Source organism: Syngnathus typhle, linkage group LG6, assembly GCF_033458585.1.
Source record: "Syngnathus typhle isolate RoL2023-S1 ecotype Sweden linkage group LG6, RoL_Styp_1.0, whole genome shotgun sequence".
NCBI classification, from domain to species: Eukaryota; Metazoa; Chordata; class Actinopteri; order Syngnathiformes; family Syngnathidae; genus Syngnathus; species Syngnathus typhle.
In genome coordinates, this window is record NC_083743.1 from 7,821,956 (window position 1) to 7,833,841 (window position 11,886).

General features: G+C 38.4%; 2 protein-coding genes across 2 annotated transcripts; one reads left to right on the plus strand and one right to left on the minus strand.

Moving 5' to 3' along the window:
- Nucleotides 1–6,492: 6,492 nt before the first annotated feature.
- On the plus strand, nt 6,493–8,067 carry si:dkey-243k1.3 (endonuclease domain-containing 1 protein-like). The gene is made up of 6 exons (XM_061280576.1): nt 6,493–6,567; nt 6,638–6,724; nt 6,820–6,920; nt 7,145–7,259; nt 7,371–7,527; nt 7,676–8,067. Exons 1-6 carry the CDS (start codon nt 6,565–6,567, stop codon nt 8,065–8,067), a joined length of 855 nt encoding a protein of 284 aa, XP_061136560.1. The 5' UTR covers nt 6,493–6,564.
- Nucleotides 8,018–10,651, minus strand: LOC133155699 (homeodomain-interacting protein kinase 2-like). Its single transcript, XM_061281210.1, has 2 exons — nt 10,468–10,651; nt 8,018–9,780 (listed from the first exon to the last, which is right to left on the minus strand). The coding sequence occupies exons 1-2, from the start codon at nt 10,613–10,615 to the stop codon at nt 8,540–8,542; spliced, it is 1,389 nt and encodes a 462-aa protein (XP_061137194.1). The 5' UTR covers nt 10,616–10,651; the 3' UTR covers nt 8,018–8,539.
- Between the last annotated feature and the right edge of the window lie 1,235 nt (nt 10,652–11,886).

Sequence of the window (11,886 nt, forward strand, 5' to 3'; positions counted from 1 at the left end):
TTGTTCCCTGTAAGCGTCTTTGGGTTCTTGAAAAGCGCTATACAAATATAATGAATTATTATTATTATTATTATTAGAGAGTGAGAATTAACCAAGACGGAAAGGCGCGAAGCACAGGACGTGGCTCGGAAGACTCCGGAAAAACAACAGGGCCGGATCTTTCACTCATACAAACTTTGGAAAATAAACTTTGAAGGGTGACGCAATGAACTTTCTCCGTAAGATCTTGCTGCCCTGAGCAGTTTCCAATAATTGTACAGAGATCAGACGCATTCTAAAAGTAAACTCTTGAAGACAATTTAACATCTAGTGGATGATCTCAGAATGGCTTTTGAAAGCTTATAGTGTCCATTTAAGATTAACATGTGGAAGGAGAGAGGGGATCCACTCAAATCAATTATCTCTGTATTTGGGGCAGGGAAATGACTGTTTAAAAATCCTTCCACTTGGGTGAGACAATGACTGTGAAGCCAACACATCACCACGTGCTTGCATATCGTCCGTGTGTTGAGAATGTAGGATTGTCGTGTGCAGTTTGTCTGGCCTTTTTCTTTTTTTTTTTCTAAAAAAAAAAGATTCATTTTTATTATTTTTCATTTGCATGTTGTTATTTTTTTTTGATTGTTTGGGAAATGTATCGTTTATAATTGAACAGGAAAGAAAGCACACTTAAATCGCAATAATGTCTTTGTGATAAAAGCTGTTTTGGCCAAATTAGGCGTGTTTTAAAATGTGTGTGCGTGGGTGCGTGCGTGTGGATCCGAGTAGTAGTTGTAACTGGCTCCAAACTCAATGGGAGCTACTTTATGTGAGGTGGTAGCAGTTGAGTAGGGGGGGGGGATGTCATTTGAATGTGAGAAAAAAAAAACATTTTACTTGTCAAGCATTCCGGGCAGTGATGCGGGTGAGACTGAGTCGTCGTTTTAAACAGGAAACGTTACAAGCTAGGATTATGTTCGTGCAAAACCAAATTCAAATGAGTCTCGGAGTTCACACTGTGACGCACATCAGTCTACCAGCCATTTCACAACACCAACTCTCAAGTGATACATGATTATTTTTGCGCTGTTTTGCTGTGTCTACCTCTCTTTTTTTTTTCTTCATGTCCCTCAATATTCAGGGGCTCAAATTGTGGAACGAACTGCAGTTTTTCTCTTTATTATTCAATTTACTCTGTCTAAAAAAAATCTTATTTTATTTTAGTATTTTAATTTTATTTGTATTTATTAATAATAACCACTCCAATAACTCAAGCTCAGTATGACCAGCTGTAGTTGCATCCAAATGCATCTCTCTCTCTCTCTCTCTCTCTCTCTCTCTCTCTCTCTCTCTCTCTCTCTCTCTCTCTCTCTCTCTCTCTCTCTCTCTCTCTCTCTCTCTCTCTCTCTCTCTCTCTCTCTCTCTCTCAGCACAACAAACCACTAAAACCAGCATGCACATTTGTGTCACTCAACCAGAGAAAGTACAATGTTTCATTAAAGATGCAAAGTATTAGATATTTTGGGGAGGAAAAATAATATCCTGAGCCAGGATGTCTGGCTGACCTGACAGAAAACTCACAAACTAATTTAGGAAATGATTTTAACCAAACAGGATTCATTTTTCCAATCATCAGTGAGATTAAACCTTGAGATACAAAGAGTGCAAAAGGGAAATATCATTTTCTCTCATTTCTTCTGTGCAAGTCTTAACTCATCATCAGATGTTTGTCGAACAGTACAGCACAGAGCTCCACCAAAGTCAAGCAAAAGTAACAATTTAAAACAAGGAACAATCAGTGATGAGCGCCTATTAATGTTTTGTTCATCTGTGCATCTGTTCATTAGTGAGCTTATTTCCGGGTTTATGGGGGGTGAAGAACCAACTGGCAGTGCCATTATGTTCTGGGGAGCTGGCAGATCCGTTAATGCCATGCAGCCTCAAATGGTGAAAATGCAATCATGTATCTGCAACTTTACCAAGTTTGCTTTGGTAGGTTTTGCATTATCTGAGGAACTCTCCTATTAAAGTCTCTGAGGTTGTCATGCTGGTTGAAGCCACACTCGTATGAGTGTAAAATCTTGATCTGAGTGGAAATAGCAGATTGATTGTGTGATTGAGAGAATGTTTGTATTTTTTTTTTTTTTATGGATGGTAACTGAAAAACCTTTAAAATGAAAAGCTTTGCTGGCACTTAACGTTGGGAATAATTTTTTGATTGTATGATGTGAGAAGGAGATGGCAGCCATTTTGTGAGACAAACTATGTTTTGTAAATGGAAATCTAAAACATCCCATGACCCAATTTGAAAATGCGGTGTGGCAAGGTCAGAGTTGATCCTTTTTTTTTGGCCGTTCTTGACTTCTCTTGTAAATTCTCAGTCTGTGATTTTGCTTGCACTTTTTGATTTCCCCACCAAAAAAGAAGAAAATTGCAAGTATGTATGCGTGTGCATTTATTATTTGCTTTTTTTTCTCCTCAAATTTGATTGTCTTCTGTAAATAATCCAGGAAAGTTTTTTTTTCCAGTTTTATTTTCAAAATTTTCTACCTATGAGAGGAAGATGGAATCTTCTGAGACACTTTTTATTCTCATGCTGACAACACTGCGATTATTTGTAAATTCAACATTCTCCATTTTTTTTCTTCCCTTGACTCCGTTTTTTCCATTAAAATGATGAGATGGAAAAAGAATGTGTTACTGTAGTTTATTTATTTATCTATTTATTTATTTATTTATTTATTTATTTATTTATTTATTTATTTATTTATTTATTTATTTATTTATTTATTTATTTATTTATTTATTTATTTTATGTTCTTCGACGCAAAGCATGTAAACGTGATATTTTAAAGGAATTTCTTACTTTCAAATGCAAGTATGAAATACATTACATTTGGAAGTAACTTAACATCACTGTCTATGGTAGAGATCTATAAAAGATAAGATTGGGGTCTGCAGTTGCCTTCAGAGAATCACTGCAGAAGCAAGCAAGCAAGCACACTTTGCTATTCAGGGCAGGTCCACTTTTTGCTCTTTGTGATGTACTCCTGCAGACGAGACATTCATCACAGTGGCTGTGTTGACCAGACCCAACCGAGCAACAGCAGCAGGGTGGAGTTGAGCTGATCAACCATTCCATTTTGCCTTCTCTGCCTGCTTCCACAAGCCAAACACCAAACTGCTTCCTCGAGGCAGGGATAAGTGTTTTAAATGTGGAATGGGCTTTGAAAACATGTTGAAATACTTCCTGCATTCAATATTTGGCAGGACTCCAACCTTCCCATGCTCAAATACCCCCCACCTCTTGCCGCCATTTCTAAAACCTTAGAAAACCCCACATCTGAGTAAATGCAGCACATACACACACACACACACGCACCGCCAAGCGCCGCCATCTTTAACTTCATCATGCTGACCTCAGTTTCCCTTTGATAACTATGGAAATATTTGTGTACGTGTGTGTGTGTGTGTGCGCACACGTGCATGTGCGTGCACGTGTGTGTGTGTGCTGTGCCTGCGTGTGACTAACCAGCCAATTACCACATCTCCCAGACAGACTGAGACTGCCAATCCTTTGCCAACCAATCAGAAAGGGGCAATGCGGTACTAGGCCGGGAGGTGGTTACTATGGTAACCAGGAGGCCTGTTTGCATGGTGGCTGATGGAGAAGTGATGGATTACAGTAATGGGATGGACTGGGGCAGGGGGTGGTGATAGGGGAAAGCAAGGATGAAGCCACGAAGAGAGGTGAGGATGGAGAAAGAAAGAGGAAAGGAGAGAGGAATTTAAAAAAAAACGGGGGGAGGGGCAAGTATGGGGGAAAGAGTCAGGAAGACTCATACATAAATATATTGAAAATGAATGCATCTGAAATGAAATGACTTAAAAATGAAAAATGAATGAGGCTGGACAATAAGAGGAATGGGGAGAGGAGGGGGCAGAAGAAGTGGTTTGTATTTCTGTTTGTAGATTGGTGGTGGTGGTGGTGGTGGGAGGGGGATTTCATCAGTTTGGAATGGGATTCTTATTCTTTCTTCGGTCTGCTTTGAGATTTCTGTCGTGCCATCTGCCTTTGGTGCAGCCAGACAAGTAATTATGGAGAAAGTGAAAGACAAAACAGAAGAAATTCCTCACCATAAACTAAAGTCATCTCTCATAATTAATAATAGCATGGCTGTAAAGTATTTGAGTAAATATTACATATTACTTTGATTGTATGGCTGTCATAATTATGAAAAAGAAAATAGTTTTGTACTGAGAGAATATTTCATAATGGAGTTTTGTAAACGATTGAGCGAAATTTGAGCTTTGTCTAAATTGAAATCAAATTAAATGAAATTTTTTTATGCCTACCGACCAGTGACCACGTTTTAAGTGCAAGGGCAGTTTTGATTGACAGTTTCTTGAAGAAACACTATGAGTAATTATTTGCTCTGATAAAGCTAATGCTTTTCAAAATACAACACAGCAAATCATAATCTAATCGACTATAATTTTCTGCCACTCATAGTTATCTTTAATGATTATCAATCTCAGACCATTTTAATTCTTCACCTGAGACAAGCCTGTTCATTATTTGTATTAGATTTAATAACGCAGCCCAGCAGACTGGATCATGAATTTCTCAAGTATATTTTTTCTGGTTGAGGAGGAGCAATTGAATAATCTTGCAATTGCGATTTAAATGGGGGGAAAGAACAAGGAGGTGAAGTGGAAAAACACAATTCAATACTGCAACCTAGAGGCAGAATTAAGTAACATCCTTTTTTTCCACTCCATTCAGTGCCTGAGTGGGTGGGTTAATATTATTTAAATAAAAAAATTAATACATACATAAATAAACAAATAAATAAATAAATACAATTCACCTCATCGTTATCATAACAGGTACGTTCAATTCGAAAATACCACAGCTGTTTAATTTTGTCATTTTCGAATCTGATCCCTTTATGCTTTCAGCATCAGACAATAAAGTTTTAACATTCAAACTAATTGCATTTGATTTACACTTTATTATCAGTCTGCCCTTTCTTGTTTGTTGTGTTTGCACACGGGGGGAAAGAAATAACAATCAAAACAATATGAGTCATTAAACATTTGTTTCATTTCAGGTCCTTAATAAAGAAAAAATAATAATTACACTCGGCAAACGCAGCTACAACTTCATGTCCTGTTGCCTAACGTCATTTTGATGCTGGGTCGTTAATGTGAAAAATGAACACAGGGCAAAGTAATAGGAAAATATGAGTCTGATTAAATGAAGCCTGATATATTTGATCTAATCCCCAATGTTCCCTGTTTGTTCTATTTCCCCTCCATAGTTTTATTTGGCTTCATTTCAAATTAACATTCAGTTCAGTTGGTTCTTTTAATTCAATCGACCTTCAATAAATGAATAAATTAAACTTGACTGATATTAGAAGGGGAACAGAAGTCTATCTTGACTCATACTGACATTCATGAGCAATGGTGAATATTGAGTGTGTGTTCAGCTGGTTTGGTAGTGGGGAGTTAGGGTGATGGGCATGGTGCCTTATTTTTGTGAAACAGCATTTTTGCAGGTGCTGTGTTACTCAGGAGACATTTTACACTTCATCCTGGTTGCTCTGTGCGACCAGTCCACTTTCCAACGCTTGGTATTTAATAGAGAAAATATTGCCACAGCAACAGCAAAAACAAACAAGGTGTACAATTCTATTCATTTTTTCCAATGCAAAAATTTGATAGCTTAAGTTCCTCGTTTCTGGGGCGGGGATGAGATTTTTTTTTCCCCATTGCGGCCCTTCCAAGGTATCTCTGGGGTCCTTCAAAACATTATATTTCTTTACAAATTGAAAAATCTTCAAAAAATGCTGTTAAAATGGAGGGAGTCCAAGCATATTTGGGGGATTGAGGAGGCACTGCCCCCCGACTCCACCCTTTAGCTCTGTCAATGTTCAACAGAATCCGCCCATATTTAGATACGTATCTAAAAATTTGACTAATTTGACTTAATTGGGTGATGTGATCAAGTAAGAGCAAAACCTTTGAGTGATGTTTTCACACCGTCTGTGCTGTGATCGTGGGAAAAGCAACACATGAAGAAAGTGATAACCCAGAGCAGCCATGTGCCAATTTATAAGCAAATCTGTCAAACACACTTATGTTTCATTCCACTCTGACACATTTGCTTCAGCTCTACATGACCGCAATGTTATGTCATCATCAAGCTGTATAAAATGGATCTGCTTCTAATGAATTATTACTTAGCCTGAAAGGATATGATATTTGAAGCTCTTGATGCATAAGTAAAGAAATTCTACATTTCAAATCATCAAAATCTCCATATTATTTATGCCAGAACAATTTCCACATTAGTCTCGTGTCTGTTAATTACTTAATTAGTTGACTACACAATTTATTATAGTATTCTCATGACCTCAAAAAGCATTTAATACACACACACACGCACTCACACACGTGGTAGCTTAAGATGAGATAAACAAAGTTAGTATAGGTGAAAGGTGATGCGGAAACGTGTCGTATATATGAAACTCCCTCTCTCCCTTCGCTGCACACTGCGGCGGCCCACGAGTGTGAGGCATGGTGAGTGCACGTACACACACAGTGAATGAACGCTTTAGATTTCTCACCTTTTAATTCTCTTCAATCTAAGAAATCCAAGATGGAAACCTTGGCAGCACTGTGCACTCTTCTACCACTCTTACTTTTTGTTCATGGAGACCTTGTGGAACAATTTGAGGTTTGTTTGGTGTTTATCACTCTGGGAAAAGAAGCATTTAAGTGAATACTCAAAGCATGTTTGTGCTCTCAGTAAACATTTATAATTTGCCTCAGGATGTGCCTGAATGCTTGAAGTATTTCTACAAAAGCAAAGTGCCAAGATGGGGGTCTTCAAAATCTGGCACTGCTCATCTCTGTCAGCGATTTGCTAACCGGTAAATCGTGCCATTGTAGCTTCCATATGACAAAATACACTGTGTGGACAAAAGTTTTGGGACAGATGCTTGATACTGAATTGCAAGGTGAAAGATTTTGAATTCATTTTGATTTTCTATTCAAGATGATAAGCAAGTGTGTCGAAAATTGTCACTGGTGCTCCGTATAATAATAATTTTTAAAAAGTGTTTTTCACAAGTAATGAGGCTCTTCATACGTGCAGGTATCACTTTGCCACTTTGTACGACACACACCACCGGATTGCAGTTTACTCTGCATACGTGTTCGAGCCCAGCAACGGAGGGGGACGGGAGAGAAGGTGGTTTGTAGAGCCTCAGGTTGGTACAACGATGAATAATTATGATAATAGTGTGGAAAATCTGCAGAGGTCACGAATCAATGCAGAGACAATCCGATAAAAGTGCCAACTGTTTCTGATGTTCTTCTAGCTGGTAAATAAATCGTGGCAAGCAGAGATGAAGGATGGTTACTGGCTGGGGAAAGATTACCCTGGGATCTACCTGGGGGAGAAACAGGCTCTCAATGAGGACTACACACACTCGGGCTTTGACCGAGGTCACCTCAACCCCAACGGACACCATGCAGGTAACCGAGAGATTGGGACTAGTCTCATGGGTCTTCAATTTCTGAGTAATATAACTGCTTCAAGAATTGTCTTTCATTATTTTTATTTTGAGGATTAGGTCATTGTCATCTCAGTAGGCATTTTAATCCCTCACCGCTATTTTTACAGTTCCTGGCCGCAATGCCACATTCACCCTCACCAACGTGGTTCCGCAGAACCCCAAAATGAATCAGGACGCATGGAGAATCCACGAGTCTCAACTTAACGATCTTTTCCGCAAAAAGTGTTCCAAGGCTTACGTTTTGGTGGGTGCGGTACCTTCTGCGGATAACTGGATTGTGAAGAACAATGTGAGGCGTGTCAACATCCCAGACTACGTGTGGAATGCATACTGCTGCGTGGACAACGATGAGAGGCCCATTCAAGCGGGCGCCGCTGCAGCAAGAAACACAGAGGACAACTGGGTGGAGAAATTCTCCTTGGATGAATTCGGCGAGTTCTTGCAGCAGTTCTCAAATCAACCAGTAGGGGAGCTTTTTCACAATAGCTGCAGCATTTGAGACGGTCATTTATTATCTCATAGTGCCAAAGATACATATTGTTAAGATATATTTTCTATTCAAACGGCAAAACAAAATGATTTATCAATCCCTTTTACAGCACCGAGGCTGTTCATCCAATTTTAAGCGACAAACAAATAAAGATGAGCGTTCCAGATTTTAGTTTTTCACATTCTTTCAAGATGACCTCAAAGACATACAACATCTACACTTGAGGAAATTGGTTTGCCTTATAATAATAATATATCAATTCAATCGTGCAATATTGTCGATGGAAGTAGCCAGTGCGAGTCCTTGACATTGCTCACAGTGATGTGATGACTCAGCACAAACTCAGCCCAGCAGAATACATTTCCACGACGACAAGAAGTTGTCAAGAGGCTTCCGTGAATCAAACTTTTCACTTTGCTCAACCCGAGATAAAAATACAATTTCAAATACACCTAACTGAAAATATTTGCTAATTGGGAATCTAGAGTGAGTCCAGTAGCGTTGCCATGCGCCAAAACGCAGCGGAAATTCGGCGTAGGAATTTCCGAATCCGTTTGAAAATGCTCTTATTGGAATCAAAGTCAACATTCTCTTCTGAAGGAGGGATCTTTAGTTCATCGTTTGACATGCGTATGCCTATCAGAGGGCTCAAGCGGCCACTGTAGGCCTGTTGGGGCATTGTGATGAAAGGATGCTGTAATGCTTGCGAAGCAGAGATTCTCTGCTGCCCGTCCAGATGCAACATCTGTTTGAGCAGGTCTAAGAAAGCCTCCCTGTTCTCCACTTCACCTTCCGTACTCTCTTCCTCAGGAGGCAACGCGATCATATCTTCCAGGGGTTTGGGAAGCTCTCTGCAAGAATCCTGTTGTTTGGGTTTCTCATTATTTGCCGCTTCAAATTCTTCAGGTGTAATGAGGCGATAATGAGAAACCCCAGCCTCCTCATCTTTAGTGAAATAGTTCTCAGTGTATTTCCCAGCTTGAAGTAGGTGGTCCTCTGGCTGGCCCAGAACGCAGATGATATGCTTCATCATTTGATATTCACAGTTGACAGCAAATAGGTTTCCAGGCAGGAAGAGGAAAGCCATGATGCAGCCAACGCTCCAGACGTCTATGTTCTCATTGTAAGGGAGCCCAAGGGTAATTTCTGGAGCTCGATATCCCACTGGTTGAATTTCTACGCCCAGCTTAATTTTGGATGCTGGAATAGCATTGCCAAAGTCAATCAGTTTCACCTTCAAGGGCTGTTCTTTTCTATTAACAATCATTATATTGTCAGGTTTAATGTCAGCATGTAAGATACCGAGATGTTTCAGGGAGACCAAAGCCATAAGGAGCTGACGGGTAATGACGCGGATTTCTTCCAAAGACAACGGCTGACGTTGTCGTTCTTTCAGTAGATAGATGAGATCACAGTCCAATACCTCAAACACCAAACAGATGTTTCCCTCGTGCTCAAACTGCTCAAAGAACTTGACCACGTTGGTGCTATCTGCATCCTTGACACTGATAATTTTCAGCATGGACACCTCTTTCTCTGTGTCCTGTTTGATGGTAGGGTCATTTTTCAAGATCTTGATGGCTACCACCTCAGACGTTTCCAGATTTTCGCACACCGCCACTTTCCCATAGCATCCTTCACCAATAAAATCCAGGACGGAGTAAGCATTGGACTTGCTGTACAAAACCTTGCCAATTTTGACTTCGGGCTTTGTCACTTTCACTGCAAAACAAGTAAAGACAGGACACCACTGTCAAGTCAGTAGTTAAATATACCAGGTAAATGGAATAGACTTGAGGACACTGTTAGTCTGTGAGAAGCATGGTGGTTCTGGAACTGCTCCATCCATGGATCTTTGCAATTTTGGTGATTTAGCAAAGACTATCATCCAAACCCTCAGGACAAACAAGAGGGGAAAAAAAGCAAAACAAATAAAGTAAAAATTCGCTCGGGGCCCTGGATTCAGCACTGGACAGCGCCCTCGGGCCTTTCACCTTAAAAGTGGGACAAGTCTGCTTACTCCATTCTCATAGTAACCTGCACAATTTTTAATTATTTTTTTAATCATAAAACGTATGGGCTAACTCATCTAATATTAACACGTGAGTAAATGAAATAATAATAATAATAATAATAATAATAATAATAATAATAATAATAATAATAATAATAATAATAATAATAATAATAATAATAAAAAACAATTAAATAATTAAATAATTAAATAATTGAATAATTAAATAAATAAATAAATAAATAAATAAATAAATAAATAAATAATAATAATAATAATAATAATAATAATAATAATAATAATAATAATAATAATAATAATAATAATAATAATAATAATAATGTAGACGTTTCTTTTGACCCAATAAGTCATTTAAATAAACCAAGTACACTTACTTGAAGAAACAGATGACGCTGAAGACTCCGAGCTCGTCCATGAAGACATTTTCCGAAGCTCCGTTTGCTTTTCAGCGTCAGCAGTTCCTCCGACAGATAACCCTGTCCACCTTTCTGGAACTTCTAATTTACTGACTGGTGACGTCATAGAGAGCGTGTTCAAGTTGAAATGTCCCTTTTCAAGTTGAAATGTCCCTTTTCAAGCGGAAAGCCGTAATAGAAATGTCAGTAGAGGAGATCCCTCAGCTTTTAAGACGGCTGAACTGATATTCAGCATTGTTGACGTCATAACGAGTCATAATCATAATAGTTGTTCAACTGTAGATATGACGTTAGCTACTCTTCCATGCCTTCGTCTTGTCTATTTTTGTCCACAACTACCGCAATAAATGAACTCTTGCATGTATGTGATAGTATATACTTAAGTGACGTTCAAAGGACGTGCGCTCTTTGTTTTGCAACAAGTCAGTCGGCGAACACGTTCATTTGCGGTGCTGAATTGAAAGAAAGGCAGATTTATAAGGATATTTTGCACTGATTTGAATTTACTATTAATGTAATTTATATTTGTAAAGGCTGGCGTTAATTGGTATTAGGTCGTGCATGAGCAACACGCATGCGCAATCACACCCTAGATTAATTTATTGTAACGTTTTGTCGACGTTTGTAAACGTTTCCTCTGCTACAATTGACCTCCGTATGGTTACTTAGAATCACTTCCGGATTCTTTTCCAAATATATTTTGTTTTAATCTTCTTTTTTAGGAGCATATCTCCGTTGTTCATCAGTGTTGAATATTTCATTTTATTTTTGTTAGGGTTTCGCAGTAATATTGTTGTCCATGAAATAGTTTTAAGATATTTTATGATATGATCAGTTTATAATATTAACCACTAGATGGCAGGCATTGGTTACTGGCGGTTACACTGGTTCTGCTTTTGAGGATTTGTAGGACAAACATTGTGGGATAAAACATAATACTTGAATAATACAAACATTTTGAATGATTTGATTTTTGTGAAGAAAAAAAAAATCACAAAATAAGTGCATCATTTTAAATTGCTCATTCTTGGCTTAGATAATAACTAAGACTTTTGCCCTTTACTCTTGTTGGCCAATAATGTTTTATTTCTGCAATGCAGTTTAGTGTTATCCCAGTTGGTTGTTTTCAAGGTTTCTCTTTAAGTAATTGTGCCACACCTACAGTAGTCTACTTTGGCAAAACATTCTTAATGGGAACTTGAAATGCTGCTCTACCTGTGTTATCATTGCATTGCAAAGGTTAATGACTGCATTCTTTTAAGTAATTATTGTGACACTTGGGGCAGCAAATGATTGACTGTTTTGACCTTAAAATGATTAGTCATGTCATTTAATTAACTTAAATGCGTGCCCATAAGCACACAGTCACCATTTTTT

Coding starts and splice junctions, on each gene's coding strand:
- si:dkey-243k1.3 (XM_061280576.1), top strand. Junction 6,725..6,819: donor ACCTTGTGGAACAATTTGAG/GTTTGTTTGGTG, acceptor AATTTGCCTCAG/GATGTGCCTGAATGCTTGAA. Junction 7,528..7,675: donor CCCCAACGGACACCATGCAG/GTAACCGAGAGA, acceptor CTATTTTTACAG/TTCCTGGCCGCAATGCCACA.
- LOC133155699 (XM_061281210.1), bottom strand. CDS start 10,615: ATGACGTCACCAGTCAGTAAATTAGAAGTTCCAGAAAGGTGGACAGGG. Junction 9,781..10,467: donor AGCGTCATCTGTTTCTTCAA/GTAAGTGTACTT, acceptor CTTGTTTTGCAG/TGAAAGTGACAAAGCCCGAA.